General features: G+C 39.1%; 1 protein-coding gene across 2 annotated transcripts in view; it reads right to left on the minus strand.

The window, feature by feature from the left end:
* Positions 1-4249: 4249 nt before the first annotated feature.
* anpepa (alanyl (membrane) aminopeptidase a) overlaps positions 4250-20040 on the minus strand; it is a 33274-nt gene continuing 17483 nt past the window's right edge. For both annotated transcript variants that reach the window (XM_067451960.1, XM_067451962.1), the window contains 18 exons: positions 18553-18692; positions 18338-18464; positions 18105-18259; positions 17914-18027; positions 16604-16747; positions 14981-15046; positions 14805-14870; positions 14532-14707; positions 14376-14452; positions 13309-13442; positions 13171-13226; positions 9304-9451; positions 9138-9229; positions 8946-9056; positions 8053-8220; positions 4832-4972; positions 4664-4745; positions 4250-4559 (listed from right to left, as the gene is read on the minus strand). In XM_067451960.1, coding sequence (XP_067308061.1) covers positions 4407-4559; positions 4664-4745; positions 4832-4972; positions 8053-8220; positions 8946-9056; positions 9138-9229; positions 9304-9451; positions 13171-13226; positions 13309-13442; positions 14376-14452; positions 14532-14707; positions 14805-14870; positions 14981-15046; positions 16604-16747; positions 17914-18027; positions 18105-18259; positions 18338-18464; positions 18553-18692 — 2150 coding nt within the window. In that variant the 3' untranslated portion in view covers positions 4250-4406. The remainder of the gene's footprint in view (positions 4560-4663; positions 4746-4831; positions 4973-8052; positions 8221-8945; positions 9057-9137; positions 9230-9303; positions 9452-13170; positions 13227-13308; positions 13443-14375; positions 14453-14531; positions 14708-14804; positions 14871-14980; positions 15047-16603; positions 16748-17913; positions 18028-18104; positions 18260-18337; positions 18465-18552; positions 18693-20040) is intronic.

Consider the following 20040-nt stretch of genomic DNA (forward strand, 5'->3'; position numbering starts at 1 on the left):
AATAGTTACTCAAGCTCTGATGTTAGCATAGTTCTCCTTTAAAAAAAACACACAAGAAAACAATGGCAAATATATTTTTGTTGTTTGCATTTGACTTGACTTTGCATGTGACTTTTGTTTTTGCCAAGTTAAACTGGGTTGCAAGGCTTTTTAGTGCTCGCTTCAGGGTTATTGCATTACTGTTGAAATGGCTTTGAGCCTGTTCCAAGTTAATATTTCAAATATTATGAGCAGCCTCGTGGCTTTTATTTTACATGTGGTTATAATTGTGGATGACATGAAAATAATCCAACTGAGGTCAAAAAACATGCTTTATTTTAAGGTTACATGTTGATGTGTCATTGTATGTTCATAAAGTAAAGAGGAATGCACACACACACACACACACACACACACACACACACACACACACACACACACACACACACACACACACACACACACAATACAGACCCAGTCATCCAGCTCGAATAATGATGATGATCTCAAGAAGTTTCCTTGATTATTTATTCAAGAGAAGAAAAAAAAACAGATGTAATATAAGAAAAAATGCCTTAGACGTACAACCATTGTTGCAGTTGAGATGGTTGAGATTGTTCCCACTCATTACACGCTGAGTTTCAGCAGTGTGTGTCCCCTAGGCGGAGAACATTTTTGTAATATTTAATGTTTATTGTTTGTTTCAGTGGATTGCTGAATCTCCTGTCTGCACAATAAATTTACCTTTGAGTACTAAAGACACCTCGAGCTTGACCAAAGTCTCATTTGCCTAACAAGATTGTATTTATTTTGTCAGAAATACTGTGAAAATGTAATGTATTCCTGTAATGCAAAGCTGAAATTCCAGCATCATTACTCCAGTCTTCAGTGTCACATGATCCTTCAGAAATCATTCGTATACGCTAATTTGATGCCCAATGAACATTTCTTATTATTATCAACATTGAAACGGCTGTGCTACTTAAACGGGTACTTCAGTAGCCTAGAAATCTAGACGCACCCTAGCGGCAGCAAATCTAATCTGCCTGCGAGTGTCGTTTAGCAACTCTCAATACCCTTCTGAGCTGTAATCGCCAAACTCTTGCTGGGCCAATCACATCGTGTATAGAGTCGGTGGGCGGGGCTACAATGATGATGGCGAGTTGCGTTTGCGTGCTTCTAGTAAACACAGAAACTGGCGAACGGCGGTCTTTCGAATCAGCTTTGACTGCGATTCTGGAAGACTTGGAGTTAAGCTTTTCTCTGAGAAAAGAACAAAGAACGGCACTGAAGTCATTCTTAAAAAGGGAAGATGTGTTCGGAGTTTTGCCGACCGGATACGGCGAATGTTTAATCTATCAACGAGCTGTTTCACCTTCGTTGCTCTGGTTGGTTGTAGCGCTATCCTATCGCGTGCAGAGGGAGTTTGAAAAACAACCATTTATCCCACCCCTCGGATTGAGCCCTGTCAATGGTGAGTTTCCAGACCAAACATCTTGATGTGGGTCTGGCATGTCAGGCTAGTACTTAAGTGCTGGGAAGATGAATCTGTATTTAAACTGGGTCATCAATGTAGTAGAAATGTGAAATTATTTTTGAATTTGGTGCCTTCTAGACTGAGAAAAGACAGAAAATGTATTTTTGTCTCATGGGGATGAAAGACTACAATTCCCAGAATGCTTCACTGCCCTGTGAAGCCATTCCCAAAGCCCCCAACTTGATTACTGTGACTGAGTTGGAGAAGACACTACAATTAAAAACTGAACGTGTCTGTTCAATATAATGAGTGAGTCACCGCGCGAGTGTCACAGCACTGAGCACTAACTGCAGGATCAGATAAATGAGCTGATGAGAGCTGAGGTAATCGCGACCACACTCGCGGTATACATTCACAACGCGAGTTCAGTCTGGCGCGTTTCAGTTCATGCCTTTGCAAGCTTAACTTTCATAGAAATTAATTTGATAAGTTAAAAGACTTACATTGCTCACCATAGCTCCGTTTAAATGAGTGCCTGTAGCTGCGAGCTGAGCTCTGAGTGTGATCTCCATCCCCCATGCGCGGGTTCAAAACATGCGGAAATGGCTCCCTCTGCTGGCTGTAGTCTTTAGCCTTTGGCCAAACATTCCTCAGATGATGCAAATATCGTCAATTTGCATTATAGGAGGAATTTTTCCAGGAATTAAATGCATAAATCTCTTGTCTCAGGGGGATATGAGGGGGAAAGCACATTTATTTGAATATAATTGAATACAAAGCCATATGCTAATCGCTGAAGTAACCCTTTAATATTTTTTTTCCCTTGAGGATACTTTAATGAACAGAAAAATCAAATGAACAGCACTTATTTGAAATAGAAATCATTTTTAACAATATAAATGTTGTTATTGTCTTTTTAATTAATTTTAATGTGTTCTTGCTGAATTAAAGTGTTAATCCCCCCTGCAAAAAAAATCATAGTGACAGTATATGTCTGTTGTTTCATGGTAGCATATTATCAAATGGAAAATATACTCAGTAATAGCAGGTTAACAATAAAAACTTTTTTTTTTTTTTTTTACATTTTAATAACCAAAACATGAGTGTCAGTTGCCCAGTCACAATTGGTGTTGTGTGCTTGACTATATGCAAGTCTAAACACTTCTCCTGAACAACCTTGAGATATCATTTATGATCATAGCAGATATAATGCAGGATGAGTCAAGGCATTAAATACACCACTATATTGCACTAATTATACACTTATTCTGAAATTGTCAGAATAATTTGTATAGTTTCAAATGTAAATGTGTTCTCATTTGCATCAGTGATGTGATCTAGTAGTTAAATATCTGAGCTGGTAGCTAAACCCCAAAGGGTAGCGCTCCATGAGCTGTGTTCTTGTGCCAAAATGCTGTTAGCATCCATTCATTTTCATTCATTCAGGTTGATAAATTTATTTGAGGTAGGTTGGAGCCGGTTCTGAAACACACACAAATGTCTGGTTCACTATCTTTGTGGGGACTCTCCATAGACGTAATGGTTTTTATACCGTACAAACCGTATTTTCTATCCCCTTACACTGCCTCTGCCCCTAAACCCATCACAGGAAACATTCTGCATTTTTACTTTTTTTAAAAAACGAATGATTTATAAGCCTTTTGAAAAGTGGGGACCGCTGGCTGGTCCCCACAGTACAGTCCCTGACAAAAGTCTTGTCGCTTGTGTACAAATTGACCTAAAGTGCCGCTGAAATATATTTCTAATCAAGATTTTTTTACAAGAAATGGCTCATTTTAATCCCACCAGCTTTTGTGATAATGTTTCAGTGAAAACCTAAACTTTCAAAAAGTATTCTAATATTCACAGCTTGGTAAAGCCCATTGAGTCAATTCTTGCAAAGACATAAGTGTTGTCACCTTGTCATATGAGCTTCACCTGTGACTAATAATGGATCAATTAGGTCTCAAGTGTGTATAAAAAGAACCCCAGTACACTAGACCTTCACATCAACTGCAACTAGACCTCTGCAAACATGCCTAAGATTCACCCTGAGACTAAAGTTTTGATTATCAAGAGGCTGAAGACCAGATCCACTGCTGATGTGGCAGACACCTTCAATGTGTCTCAGCGTCAAGTACAGAGGATAAAAAAAAGATTTGAAGAGACTGGAGACGTTTTTGACAAGCCCAGGTCAGGCAGACCCCACAAGACAACTGCTCGAGGACCGTTTGTTGGCTCGAAATTCCAAGGCCAGCCCATTTTCCACTGCAGCAGAGCTCCACGAGTATATCTGTATATCTGATCTCAGGTTTTACTATCCTTATGGGGACATTTGGTCCCCACAATGTAATATAAACAAGGGCACACACATACTTCTGTTTTACTATCTATGTGGAGACTCTCCATAGATGTAAGGGTGTTTATAATTTATACTAACTGTGTATTCTATCCCCTTACACTAACCCTACCCCTAAACCTGCCCGTCACACAAAACCTTCTCCATTTTTACATTTTCACAACAAAAAAATCTGAATGATTTATAAGCTTGTTTCCGCATGGGGACCTCAATAAAGCAAAACCTTGACACACACACACACAAAAATCTTACCAGCCCCACATTTTTGAAAGGTATAGTGTATGGTAATTTTAAATCAGCTGTTGCTCACAGCAAGCTACTTTATGGATTCAGGAGACTTTTATAGCATTTTATTGGTGCTTTTAATTGACAATTTGGAGCTTGACTGCAGCGATTGTTCCCATTCACCTTTATTATACAGAAAGGAACACTCATTATATTAAAAAATGCCCCTTTTATGTTTTACCGATTAAAAAAAGCCATACAGATTTGGACAACAAGAGGGTGAGTACATGATGACAAAATAATAATTACTGAATTTTAGTGCATCCAGTTGAAATAACTCAAGTGATACTTGAACTGACTCTGCGTTTACTCTGATTCTGAGGTGAACCACTGCAGCACCGGGTCCTTGTTTTCTGCCAGCCACTTAATCTTGGCTGTTGTCTTCTCAATGGCCTGCTGCAGCGCTTGAGTTCCCGAGCCGAATCCGGTCTCAGCGTTGTCCTTTTGGAACCGTTTCAACTGAACAAACACAGCAAGGATTGAACACTTAAATCAGGTTAGTTTTTAATCTTGTAATCCGCTCACAGTGCATGCAATAGGCATGTGGTTCAAAGGTCATGTACCTGACTGAGTTCAAAAGGTGTGCAGAATCTATTAGTAATGTCACCAATTAATCTGGAGAAAGTGAATGATCCAGTGCCATACCTGTTGAGTAAAACCAACATGTATGCTTTCACATATTTTTTCTTTTGCTCGATGAGTTTGAGTGTTATGGTATTTGCCATGCTTACACTTTGAAGAAATAGGCCCAGTTTGCCCGGACAAAGTCCCATGCCAAAGGTTGGCCAATGATATTACTGGCAATGTACCCAACGATGGAAGTGGCATCCTGCTTGCGTATCTTTTCTGGATTCATAGTATATTCCAGGTACCTCAATAAAACATGAAGCAATTTACACATTATACTTTGCATTTCCAATAGTATCACCATGTATGTACAAAAAATCCTTGTTCAAAAATATATAAAATATTCAATTCATACAGGAACTTTCTGCAAGGAATTTCTGGGATTATTCAAGTGAAAATATGCTTTCCATTGGGGCGCATGAAGTCTGGTTTACGTTAGTGTCGCGAATTGCCGCAGCGTGCACACAGTCTGCTCCGGTCTAGAGACAGGATAGAAGAGAGGAGTATACAAGTGTGTCGGCGCAGACCCGAAAACATATCAGACCAATTTGAATTCTGCACAGAATGCTACATTTTAGAGCGATATGAAACAGTTAGAGATTAGGAGAAAACGGCAGCTTTATAAACAAAATGCTGTTGGCTATTTTTTAAAAGAGGAGGAGCTGTTTGACATGTCCCGCCCTATCTTCCTGTTTCAGTGGAAATGACCTCAACACATTGAATAATGCTGCGCGTTTCAATCTTTTGGTAGGGCGCCCTAACAAAATCTTACTGAAAGCTCTTTTTATAAAGATATCAAGCTCAAATGTAAAACTTTTCTCACATTTTTAGAGTAAAACGTGTATCTCATATAAAATAGTATTTTTGTGCATTTTTCATAACAATCAAGGTAAAATTCTGTAACATCTATAAGTTTTCTTTTTTCTCTTCAGCAGTAATCTGCAAGTGTCGTCTTTAAAAAGTGACTAAATTTATATAATGCTCAAAAAATGTATAAATGGATTATAGCTACTGCATGAATATAATTTAGTACCATAAAATCTCCTAAAACTACAATGTATTAAATACAAAACATTGAACTAAAATATAGACATTCATCTTATTGAAAAAAGAGCACCAAGGAGTTAAAGATGAAAAATCTAGAACTTGTTTGATAATCTTTTTTGTAACACCTACTGCATAATAAGCATATGAATATTAAAGGGGGGGTGAAATGCTGTTTCATGCATACTGAGCTTTTTACACTGTTAAAGACTTGGATTCCCATCCTAAACATAGGCAAAGTTTCAAAAACTAATGTTGGACGTTTGATGGATTATTTCTGTGTTAAAAATACTCCTTACGGTTTCTCACACGTTTCGGCGAGTTTTTTTCGAGTATGGGTCTACTTGACGTTAAATAGATCGGAAGGTCCTCTTCTCCCGGAAGGGTGCGCGCGCGTAACTAGAGGGAGAGAGAGGAAATGCACGCCGTAAACAGTCTCTCAGGTGCAGATCCAGTCGTCCGTGAACACTTATGAAGCGCCGCGCTCCACTTTATTCCTATGGGTGACGTCGAGCGACTTCAACGCTTCAGCTCAGCATTCCGGGAAGGCAGCGCTGCATTTGAAACGATTTGAACGCAGAAATGACGGGAAGCTTCAAGGCATCGCTTCAGTCGCGTCGCAAAGTGGATTTCCACGGTCACTGCTGTCACAGGACTTCACCAAATCATACCAAAGAAGTGTGTTTTTGACGGAGCGGTCCCAGCGATAAAGATTCGGTCCTGCTTTGGAAGCAGCCGGTGAGTAAATCAACTTCAAATGTCTCTGCTATTGGCTACCGTCGCATGAGTAAACATCAGTAAACGATACGATCGCGTGCTTCGTCATTCAAATGCGCTAACGGTTACTCCATTGTTGTTCTGTATAACACTAGTCTGACTCTGACGTGCAAAACCGTTTTGCTTGCTACCTCTAAGGTCTAGTCACATACAATAGTCCATAAACTGAATCATGTCCTCATAAACTGCGCGTAAAGAGACACAAAGGCCCCTAAATACAGTACATACCACAGAGACGGACATCCTGATGTTGCCGTTTCTCCTGTTCAATTTATTTCAGCCTCAGATTTGATTGTGGGTCATTATCTGTATTAGCCTATGGTATTAGCTGAGATAGCTGAGATGGGTTTCTCCACGCTTGAGGACATCACCGCTTTGTGCACATTCGTCATTCTTTAGCTCCGCCCGCACGATACGCCTCCAGGCGCTCGGTTTTTTCCGGAAAGACTCGGTACAGCCCATATTTCTTTTATAAATATGATAAAACTAAAGACTTTTCGGAGATATGAAGGATGCAATACTCCTCTATAGGTACTCAAGATTGACATGAGATTGACTGAAACTGAGTGTTTCACCCCCCCTTTAAGCAATATTAATATGGGAAAAATGTTTGATTGCTTAATCAAACTCATTATTGTGTAGACGCATTTTGTTGGCATCTTGCAAGAAAACTATATAACTGGAAATGATGTACAGTGATATCCAAATACACAGAGGAAAAAGTTGTACCTATGCAACAGCTTGTCACAGTGCCCTTAACCTTTTTTTTTTACCCCAACAAGGGGTTAGATTTACAAACAGCGATCTACTGACAACGTACTAATTAAAGAACATGGTAACAATTTACAACAAGTTTCATTAGTTAACATGAACTAACAATGATCTGGACTTATAAAGCATTTTTTTTTAAATCTTTGTTAATGTTCATTTCAACATTTTCTAATATGTTATTAAAATCTTGTTAACATCAGTTAATGCACTGTGAACTAACATGAATGTATTTTTATGGCAAATGTATTGCTTATGGTTAGTTCATGTTAGTTAATTCATTAACTAATGAAATCTTATTGTAAAGTGATACCAAGAACACAGCCGGGATCATTTACATAATGACCAATGGAATCTAGCGTCTGGTTTAAGATGTACTTTTTAGGGTCGTTAAGTAATGGCACAAACATCAGTAATATGACAAAGGGCAAACCTTAGGAAATCACCTTGCGTTATTCATTTAAATACACTCCTCCCATAAATGTTGTGTCTGAAAAGGAAACTCCTACAAATGCATAGCCAATGCAATAAGTTCAGCTGAAAAAATAACCGTGTCCACGCCTTTTCAGCGTTCATTTTTCACTCGGTGTCTATGTAAATCCTTCACATTTTTTCACATTTTTAAGTGTTTAGTGTTCATTTTCACATTTTTAAGTGTTCAGTGTCAAGCATTTTGATTTTTCATAATTTCAGACATCCTTATTCGTCTTTGAGCCTTGTGCACTCCTATAGCTACCTGTTTAGTAACCAGGGCACTTTGGTGCAGGCCAGAGCCGATCTTAGTTTGGCAGCTTCAGCTGCAACTGTGACCTTCTGTAACATCTGCCAGCCAAAGTTCCATTCTTCTGCACCGCCCGCAGCGATGGCGTCACAGTACACCGTGGACCTCAGGTTAGGGTGAATCCTGAAAGGGATGAGAAAAAGAACAATCATCTGGACCAATTCCAGGGTGAGAATTGTAAGGAGTTGTGTGTGTGTGTGTGTGTGTGTGTGTGTGTGTGTGTGTGTGTGTGTGTGTGTGTGTGTGTGTGTGTGTGTGTGTGTGTGTGTGTGTGTGTGTGTGTGTGTGTGTGTGTGTGTGTGTGTGTGTGTAAAATGATCAAAACAGCTGGTGATGGCTGGCAATTTCTTCTTTTTTTTAAACGCTGGTGTGGAAAGAGTTAATATTTTATTTCAAATTATTGTATTATCTATTTAAAAATCTCTAACTTTTATGAAGATGTAATACTTTGCTTTAACTCTAAAATTACATTCCTTTTCCGCTGAGGTTACGAATTCTGGGACCGAGATGGGTTTCGTACATGTTGCCCAGTTGGGGCCCACCATCCTATGGGAAATCCATCTGGGCATTTAACATGGGGCCATTATGAAACCTGCGGTCAATCCTATATGGGGTCCATTTTTCAGCCCATCACATACCTGTATCAAATAAATCTGATAAAAGGATGATGGGGTGATCAAACAAGCCTTAGAAACCAAATTAATCACAATACAGCATTCTGAAGAACTGGAAGAGTTTCTATATTGCTCTATATTGCTTCTGTATTGCTTCACAGTTTCTTAACTTCCTATGTGGAGCAATATAGAAACTCTTCCAGTTGCTTAACTTCCTCTGCGGTTTCCACTCACTCATTGATATGAGGATTCTGCATCCATCTTTTGAACCAGTTCTTGGTTAGTGCTCTGCATCCCTCTATGCCAGTACTGCAGGCTAGCGAGAGTGCAATGATCTGTGTAAACCTAAGGATACAAAATGGCATATTATTGAACTTAATATCAATCAAATAGAGTCTAGGAAGAACATAAAATGTTTGTTCTTACTGATCAGTGTGGCCAGAGGGAACTGTTGTCCAGTTTGAGCTTATAATACCAAAATGTTCAAACAGAGGTTTGACTTGTTTCTTGAGATAAGCCTGAAAGAAATACATACAGCCGTTCCTGTAATCTGTCTGTTTTACTTTGATTATAAAGATGAGATTCAACCAACCTGCAAGGCACCGTAAACTTCACTGCGACCAAACAACTGGAAAAAATAGTTCAGATTTCGAAGCGCTGCCTCCCATGGAATGTATTCCCGCTCATGAATGAGATATTTTGTTGTTCTTAAAGCGAGTGTTATGTTTATGATGGATGCTCTGGAAAAATAAAGAAAACAAGGTTTTACAAGGAATACATACACTCACAGTTTTTGAGGCGTGAATTTACAATTGTTTGTGATTACTGGATAGATACAGATTTAAAAAAATGATTTACTAATGAATCATTTAGAGTAAAATGACTGACTCGTAACAAAGAAATAACAAAGAAAAGATCTATTCACTCATGAATCAGAATGCAGTTTTGAAATATGTTGTAGGTGTAGGCCATTGGGTTGCTAGGCAACGTGGGGGAGAGGACGCTGGCGTTGTCTGTTCGCCGCTTCTCCACCCACAACAAATCATGTTAATGTACTATTAGATTTACATTTTATTTTATGTCCTTATGTTTGTGACTAGTCTAACAGTCAGAGCTACAATTGGGACTGTTGCTGATTGCTGGCAGCCACTGAGAGGTCGTTGAGAGGTCGTTGTTCGTCGTTTCGCCGTTTTCAACCGCTTCTCTAATGTTTACGTTTGAATTGCTGCGGTTGGTTTCTGGTTTTGAGGACATTTGATGTTTCTCGCCGCGACTGCTCACTGGTGGTCTCCCTTGGGCTTGGGCTGCATGGTGGCTGAAGTTTGCACCGGGCTAGCGTCATCCGGGCTCTCGTCGTCGGTGTCCGGCATGATGTTGGGATGTTCTGCTTCTCGGCTGCGGCGCTGTTCCGTCCTGCATTGCGACCGTGGAGCGGCTTGGACATCTGCGCCGGCCCCGGTGTGTCCACAGAAGTGCCCGGAGGAATGTTCTGCCTCCTGCATGGTGCTGCAGCGATCCCCATCGTTTGAATCATCATGAAGAAGACCCATCATCTGGTCTTCAGCTGTCGTGCCTCGGCGATGTCATCGGGACACTGCCGCTGGGAGAAATCTGAAACATGGAGTGGACCACAGTGTGCTGCGGAGCTAACAGTGTGCTGCGGAGCTAACAGAGACTTCCACCATCAGCTGTTTTCCGTCCACCATCAGCTCTGTTTCTGTTCACCATCAGCTCTGTTTCTGTTCACCATCAGCTCTGTTTCTGTTCTGTTTTCTGTGTTGGTTGATTGTTTGTAGTATTCTATATTTTTACTTGTTATTCATTTTTTGTTGTTATCCCCCCCCCCCCCCCCCCTTTGTTGCACTTTGAGATTCTTCGGAATGAAAAGTGCATTATAAATAAAATCTATTATTATTATTATTATTATTAAATATTTTTGAGCGATTCATAACTTTTAAATAGGGGGCACTAGTACAGCGATCAAAAACACAAAATCACTCATAACTCCTTAACTGTTTGCAAGTCTTAATATCAATAACTATTGAAAAAAAGTCAAAATTCCAATTTACGTTCGCTAAGGGTGTGAAATGTTCGCACTGGGTGTGGCCACTTTCTGTTACATGTCTGTCTTGTCTTTGTGTGAGCACATGGCTGGTATTTGTCATTTCTGGCCATGTGCTTGTGTTTGTCATGTTTAGTGTGAGCACATGGCTTGTCATGTGTCCTTGTGCCATGTGCTCTCTTGTCTTTTGTCCTGACCACGCCCCTCTTGTTATCTTGTTACCATGCCCCTCTTAACATCCCCTATGTTTGTTCCCTATTTAGTGTCCTTGTGTTTGCTGTCCCGTGCTGGATCGTTTTCTTCCTTTTCTGTGTTCATGTCTGTATTCCGGTCGTTTCCTGAGCCCTTGTGTATTCCCAGTTGGATTGTGGATCGCTCTGCCTGTCTTCATGGAGAATCATCTGGTGTGGATTGCCAGGCTTCATTCCTACAGAGAACGGGATTTCCTGATCACGTCTCACGTTCCCACAGATGATCAATGTTGTCTTCTGTTCCCTGTTCCTGTCACATGCTTCCAGTCTGCTTCATGTTACTGATCCTTGTTTGTTGTCAAAGTCAAGTTTGGTTTTCCCCCTCGTGGGTGTTTGTTTTTGTTTTATTTTATTATTAATATATCATCACATCTTCCTGCATTTGAGTCCTCTCTCATCTACCATTCCCCGACATGACACTTTCACTAAAACTCTTGAACGAAATTAGATTTTTTTTTTCCCAAACTCAGTTCACGCATGTATAGGCTTATTCTTTGTTCACATGAAAAAAATCACAGGGATCGGGCACTTTGTGGTGCTATTACAGGAGAAACCATGAAAATGGCTATAACCACCCAACCGGTAGTCTGATTGACTAGAAAATTGGCATTAGAGTGTTTTTGTCCAAGTTGCCATGATTGTCTATGAGCACATTGGAGTATTAAAAAAATATTGCAATGTTTTACACATACAGGCAATATTCATATCATATCAGATACTGTTCGTTTAATATTTGCAGTTATTTAAAAACCCTACTTTAAAAACAAACAGAAAAAGTAATTTTCTGCCAGTACAGTTGCATAGTGCACCTTTAAGCAGTTAAAACGGCATGTTTGAAATAAAAGAGACGCCTATTGTTATTGACGCCTATTGCTATTGACACCTAGCGCGTTGGAAGCGTTTCCAGGCAAAATAGAATAGGAAAAGATGTTTATATGTCATTTTGACACGAATACATATTAATAAATGACATTTTCATATTTGAAAGTCTAACATAAATGCAGATATAGGCCTAATAAAAAACAACCTGTCAATACACAAAATATTCTGTAGCCTATTTTGCTAGCCTAGAAATCTAGACGCACCCTAGCGGCAGCAAATTTAATTTGCCCGCAAGTGTCATCTAGGAACTCTCAATAACCTTCCGAGCTGTATTCCCCTCACTCTGGACGGGCCAATCACATCGTGTATAGAGTCGGCGGGCGGGGCCATAACGACGACGGCCGAGTTGCGTTTACGTGCTTCTAGTAAACACAGAAACTGGCAAACGGCGGCGGTCTTTCGAATCAGCTTTGACTGCGATTCTGGAAGACTTGGAGTTAAGCTTTTCTCTGAGAAAAGAACAAAGAACGGCACTGAAGTCATTCTTAAAATGGGAAGATGTGTTCGGAGTTTAGCCGACCAGATACGGCAAATGTTTAATCTATCAACAAGCTCTGTTTCACCTTCATTGCTCTGGTTGGTGTAGCGCTATCCTATCGCGTGCAGAGGGAGTTTGAAAGACAACCGTTTATCCCGCCCCTCGGATTGAGCCCTGTCAATGGTGAGTTTCCAGACCAAACATCTTGATGTGGGTCTGGCTTGTCAGGCTACTATTTTGCATCAATACCATAGATATGTATGGTCAATAGGCTACTGCCGACTTTGTCTTTGCGGTATCAGTAGGCAATATATTTATATTTAACATGAAGTCCCTGTACATTAATAGCAGCAGCAGCGCCGCGTCAGACACGCTTCTGGTGTGCAAAGACAGAGAAAACGCCTGCGGCTGACACGCAACAGAAACGCCACGCTCACGCCACGCTGCATTTATTTATTTTAGATTTATTATATATTCAAAAGTAACAGTAACAATTGTAATATTGTGAAATACTGTTACAATTTCAAATAACTGCCCAAAAAACATTTCTTCTTATCAATGTTGAAACCAATTCTGCTGCTCAATATTTTGTGAAAAATGTAATAATTTTTTTGATGAATAGAAAGTTCAAAAGAACTGAATTTTTTTGTAATGTTATAAATGTCTTTAATCTCACTTTTGATCCTTGCAGAATAAATGTATTAATTTCTGAAAGAAAAAGAAAACTACTGGCCCCAAACTTTTGAACAGTATGACTGAGTTTACATGCATCTTAATAACTCTCACCTTGCCAGATTAAATGCGTCATCCAGAATCTGAGCTCTGTTCACCACAGGTATCACCTATGTAAAGAAAATATACAGATGGTTGTTTTTATGTCTTTTTTGCACTTTTATGACTGTTCTCATGATTTTCATGCAGGACCTGGTGATTTGACTCCAGTTCGCTGAGAAGTCGCTCCCAGTTGCCAAGGTCGTAGTTCACTCTGAAGTATCCCGACACATGGAGGTTGGCCAGCACCCATTCGCCTTTGCTGACTTTCATGGTTTTGTAAATAGCTTAAAGCAGATAAAATAAGATCATATATCATGTGGTATCTTTTCTCTTTAAACGTTTTCTATTTTTAAATAAATTCTGTTATTTTAAACTTATCAAAGTATCCTGAAAAAACATATCACTGTTTCCTCAAAATATTAACCAGCATAAATGTTTCTTCAACTTTGCGTTACATGAAAAAAATACATTTGAAACATTATTAAAATAAAACAAGTTAATTAAATTCTTATTATATTTCACAAAATTGCTGTTTTTAATGCATTTTTGATCAAATGAATGCAGCCTTAAGTGAGTAGAAGAGACTTCTTTCAAAAACATACATCTTTAAAAATATATTTTGTACAGTGTATTTTCAAATTAAAATGAGCCAAACAATATTTCATCATTCTAAACTTGAATAAATTAAAGCTGATGCACAAATTAATGTAAATAGTGCATTATGCAAATATCTGAACAAACCCTATAACTAAACTAAATTTGAAATAGAACAACTATTACTTTTATAAGCAATCAGGTGAAAGTCTGACAACCCAGAACATTCTGGCAAGAGCAACATCGAGTAACATAGCAACACCCTGGCAACCACCCAAATCTTCCTGGCATTTCACTGGGAATGCTTAGAAAAAGTTTTTTAAAAAACACTACTAAACTGATGCATGCACTTTGGCTGTCTTTCGAGCCAAAATAGTTTTGTAAGCTTCACTCCCTTGTCTTCCAAAAACATATCTAATTTCCAAAATATCCAAGATTTCATGCATGTCCAGCCCCCTGTAGAATAACTCTTTGCCTACTACAGATTGACCCTTGCGGTGGAGTACAGAGTCCCATAACAAGGACCTAGTGACCTGCAATTGTATTGAGAGTGTCTAAAGACCTGTTGCAAGATCTTGAGGTTGATGGTATGTATAAAATGTTTTTTAGAAGATTTAATTTACCTGATTTCTGTAGAAGCCACAGCTGATTCTGTACCTGGCCTCTTTTCATCCAATTGATGGGCACAAACCATTCATAACTGAGGTTTAACACAGCAGTTAGACTTATTCAAGTGATCTACAAATATTATATTGCAATAAAGATGCTTGACAACATACTTGAATTCAGATTTCCTATCCACCACTGCATCTTTTTCCAGGAGAAAGTGCTTTTGGCTGACGTTCCCTGTTCGAGTGTCAATGGTGACTACTGGAAAACCCATCTGTAGTATCCAGCGGTTCATGATCTCGTGAACACTATATGGCAGTTTTACCCCTGGAGTTTGATCTACTGCCTGGTTGAGATGTGAAAATGAGCAAAACGTTGAATTACAGCATGTCTAAGTATGTTTTTTACACCACATATAAATCTCAAACAGTAAAACATCCCACCTTTTGAAGATGATCCCAGAGATCTGAATAGACTGAGCTTCCAAAAGCAAACTGGTTCAGATAGTTCTGTGGGAGAGGAACAACACGCAGTCTTTTCTCTGGTCGTAAAGTTTGGAGTAAAAGTTACATGAACTCTTCAACTTGTTCAAAAACTTACAGACTACAGTAAGACTTACACTGAGTCCCTTGGCAAACACAGGCTCTGTCAGGAATTTTGAAAGCATTTTAAGCACCGCAGCTCCCTGTAATGACAAACATATGTATTGCTTTTATCATGGACAGGACTAAAACTACCCTGACTGCTTTATGACTGGATTTGCAGCTCCTCAAGGGATAGTGGTTTTGGTGGTCTTTCGAAATTCTACACTATCTATGCTGAAGCTGAAACCCAACATGGATCATCCAGTATAAGATCCAAACGGTGTTTTAGTGTTGTAATCAATACTTATGTGATAGGTGGTTGCCAGGCTGTTGCTAGGTTGTTGTTAAGGTGTTCTGAATAATTATTAGCTCATCGATATCCTGTTTCTAGGGTGTTCTGAGTTGTTTGCTGTCCAGTTTCTGGGTTTGTGGATGGATGGATCTGAATGGTTGTTAATTCAATGATATCCAGTTGCTATGGTGTTTCTTATGGTTGCTAGGGTGTTGTGAGTGGTTGCTATGGTATTCTGAGTTTTCTTAGTGTTTTTCAGCTCTTGGTGGTTGCTAGGATGTCTGTAAATTTCTAGATCTCATGATAATGCTGTTTTAAAAGTTGTAATCAATACTGGATGTAAAACTGACATAATGTTGCAGGTGATATCCAGGGTGTTGCTAGGTTGTCATTAAAGTGTTCTGAATTATTATTAGAACATCGATATCCTGTTTCTAGGGTGTTCTTCTGAGTGGTCATTGTTCTGTTTGCTATACAGTTTCTATGTTTGTGGGTGTATGGTCATGAATGGTTGTTAATCCATTGATATCCTGTTGCTAGGGTGTTTCTGATGGTTGCTATGATGTTGTGGGTGGTTTCTATGGTAATCTGAGTGTTCTTAGTGTTTTTCAGTTCTTGGTGTTTACTAAGGGTCACAAAATTTCTAGATCTCATGATAATGCTTTTAAAGTTGCAATCAGTACTGGTTGTAAAACTGCCACAATGTTGCGGGTGGTTTCTAGGGTGTTGCTTGGTTGTCGTTAAGGTGTTCTGAATAATTATTAGAACAATGATATCCTGTTTCTAGGGTGTTTTGAGTGGTCTTTATTCTGTTTGCTATACAGTTTCTGGGTTTGTGGATGGGTGGTTTTGAATGGTTGTTAATTCAATGATATCCAGTTGCTAGGTTGCTAGGGTGTTGTGGGTTATTTCCAGGGTATTGCTAGGTGATTATTAAGGTGTTCTGAGTTATTGTTAGCACAATGCTATCCTGTTTCTATGGTGTTCTGAGAGGTCTTTATCATATTTGCTATCCAGTTTCTAGTTCTTGCGGATCACAAGGGTGGATGGTTGCTAGGGTGTTGCTATATGCTTGTAAAGATGTGGTACTTACCACTTTGTGGTTGCTAGAGCTGTCTGGTGCTGGGATAATCTGAATGGTTGTTTTGTTTAATGTGCATTGCTATCCTGTTACTGGCATTTTCATTATGGTTGTCAGGGCATTGTTATGGGGTTGCTAAGATGTTCTTTGTGTCGCTGTCTGGTTGCTAGGTGGTTGTGGGTGGTTGGTATTCTGAATTTCAGCATTTTTCTCTCCAGTTGCTAGGGTGATCTACTGGTTTCTAGGCGTTTCTAAGTTGTATGATATTGCAGAAGATTTTTGTACCTTGCTGTAGGATATTGTGTTGAACATTTCACTAATTTCTGAGGGCGTGTTGACCTCTTCCTCCTTTCGGCTGAGTGGGTGAGAAGAAGTCAAGCTATCCACAGCAAACGCTCGTTGCAGGTCGTACAGAATGATCTGGTCTTTCTGGGGAGGGACAGAGTTGATCTTCAATTAAGTGTTACAAGCTCTTCTAAATATTTAGCTGCAATGCAACATGCAACTCTCCATCATGCTCTTTGAAAGGTGAAGTGTGTCATTTCTACAGTACTAATGGCTATATATGAAACTGCAAAAATAATCAAGATTTCCAGGTTTACCAAGAACTCAAGAGGAATAAGAATTTATTTTCTTTCTTACCAATAAGAATTTTAAAAATATTTGTCTTTATTTTAGACTAGCATCCCTGCGATAGGACAAGCGATTTGGACTATGGATGAATGGGTGGGTCCATCCATCCATCCATCCATCCATCTATTCATCCATCCATTCATCCATCTATCCATCCATCCATCCTTCCATCCCTCTATCACATGTCTATAATCCATCCATAATTCATCCATTTATCCATCCATCCATCCATCCGTCCATCCATCCCTCCATCCATCCATCCATCCATCCATCCATCCATCCATCCATCCATCAGATCTTCCATCCATTTATAATCCATCTTTTCATCCATTTATAATCCATCTTTTCATCCATCTTTTCATTCATCTTTCCATCCATCCATCCATCCATCCATCCATCCATCCATCCATCCATCCAAGGCTGGCCAAATAAATAAGTACATTAAAAAAGCTGTTTTCAGGTTTACAAAGATTTCTTAGCCCTCTGAAACAAAAGAAATGAATAAACGCTTTTTTTATATCTTGCCTGCAAAGAAAATTCTATCTTGTCAGAATATATGTCTACATTTGAATGATTGTAAAAGGAGAAAGATGCTATTCGGGGAGGGATGTTGTAGTTACTGCATCCACCAGCAGGGGCTAACTGAACCATGCTAACCAGCTAAACCTTGACCCCTTTGCTTAAACAAACAGACACCAATATTTTGAAAGCACCACAAAGCCACTGTCTTTGCTCCAGAGGCAATCAGCCTATAAATTCCTTATAGTCTGTTCATTTATTCCTTTAAATTGGGATAGTGAGACATTATGTACACACTTCACCTTCAAATGCAGACACATTTGTCTGCATTATGTAAGTGCCTTGATGATTATGTAATAGTATGAGGATAAGATTAACTTGTTGTCTTAAAAGTATCTCAAAGAAAGGAACTATTTCACAAATCCTTTGAATGATGTTCTTACAATGTTCCAGGTCGGCTCAGCATGATCAGCACCCAGATACTCCACGTATGAAGCGAACCCCTCGTTCAGCCAGAGATCATTCCACCATTTCAGCGTCACAAGGTTTCCAAACCACTGGAAGACATAAATCACATGGCAAACTATGTGAAGCCAAAAGTACTCAGAATTCCCATTGCTGGGCCTAAACGTACCATGTGAGCCAGCTCGTGAGAAACCACAGTCACAATCCTCTGCTTGTTGCCGTTGGCAGACGTCTGCAGGTCGTATAGAAGGGCAGTCTCTCTGTAAGTGACAAGACCCCAATTTTCCATGGCTCCCGAATTGAAGTCAGGCAGCGCAATCTGATCTAAGAAAAGAACAGGATAAATTTGCATTCTGCTGTACATTTGAGGTTAAATGTTTTTTTAAATAAATTTGGTCATACCTGACTTAGACAGCGGATAGCTAGTGTTGTAATATTTCTCAAAGAACTCCAGTATTGGCTGAGTGATACTGAGCGCATAATCTCCTTGCCCATCATCAATGGCTTTTTTCCGTGCCCATATTCTTACCTGTGACATTCCAACCAAACAAATAATTTTACTTTATGTCTATATAAAAAATGCCCTTTCCCAGAGTAGATTCATAAATTGTCACTACCAAAACACCCTTGCTGTCTCCAGAAGTGATGTAATTAAAATCACTGATAATAAATGCGACAAGATATGTTGACATCCTCTTTGTAGGTTCAAAAATCGTCCTGGTAACATCCACTCCATCAATGTTGACATTTTCTGTCTCTAGGATGAAAAAATAAGAAACCACAGTCAGAGCTGTTTATTTATGAAAAATGTAGGGCTAGTATTTTGAGAAAAATGTATTATTTACCATGTATATACTTTATGAATTTGGCGGACGCTTTTGTTCAAAACAACTTACTTTGCTTTTAAAGTCCAACCAATAAAATGTATTCTTTCTTCATCATCATATCGTTCCAAACCTGTTTGACATTCTTTGTTTTGTGAAACATAAAAGAAGATATTTTAAAGGTCCCGTTCTTCGCGATTCCATCTTTCAAACTTTAGTTGGTGTGTAATGTTGCTGTTAGAGCATAAATAATACCTGTAAAATTATTTTTACAAACGGCCGGTTTGGACTACAGCAGGAAGTGCAGGGATGTAATGACGTCACTAGAACCGTTTGTTGACTAACCCTCCGCCCACAAGAACACGCAAAAAAGGGGGCGTGGCCTTGGTACTCTCCCACGTGGAGAAGAGCGTGCATTCAGCGCTTGCATCTCCCCGTTATGGTAAGAGGCGGGACCTTTCCGGGCAAAGTGCGCTAAGATGCTGTCCAATCACAACACGGGAAGCGCCGGCCCAATCAGAGCTCGTTACGTGTTTCTGAAGGAGGGACTTCATAGAACAAGGAAATCCGTTTTTAGGACAGAGGAAACAGCGCTGTACAGATAAGTAAATTGTGTGAAAAATACTGTGTTTTTTACACGCGAAACATGAACTCATGTTATATTGCACACTGTAAACATAATCAAAGCTTCAAAAACACGCGAAGAACGGGACCTTAAAAGAATGTTGGTACCAGTTTCGATTCCCATTGACTTAAGTTATATGGACAAAAATATAATGGGATACAATACAGTTTGGTTAGGAACATTCTTCAAAATATCTATTTGTGTGTGTGTGTGTGTTACGCAAAAGAAAGAAATACATACAGGTTTGATACAACATGAGGGCAAGTAAAAAAAGACAGAATTTTCATTTTCATTTTCAAAACTATCTTTTAAGGTATATATTTTATCAGTTCATTCATTCCCTGTGAATCAAACCTGTGACTTTAGCATAACTATGGCCAAGCTGTACAGTTTAGCTATACAAATACCTTTAATTATGCCAATTAGTTAATCAAATACCAATTATTAACCATATACATTTCAATTACATATAACAAAATTACCACACAAACAAAAAAAAACATTCAAGATAATTAAAAGACATTGTATTTATTGTGTTAGGCGAAATCATTGAATGCATAGATGTTAAAGTGGTTTTAAAATATATAATTGTTCGTTTTATTTCCATATCTTTTAAGATACGTGACTGCACCAATCCATTTTGCATTTGAAAAACA

Source organism: Pseudorasbora parva, chromosome 1 (assembly GCF_024679245.1).
Source record: "Pseudorasbora parva isolate DD20220531a chromosome 1, ASM2467924v1, whole genome shotgun sequence".
NCBI classification, from domain to species: domain Eukaryota; kingdom Metazoa; phylum Chordata; class Actinopteri; order Cypriniformes; family Gobionidae; genus Pseudorasbora; species Pseudorasbora parva.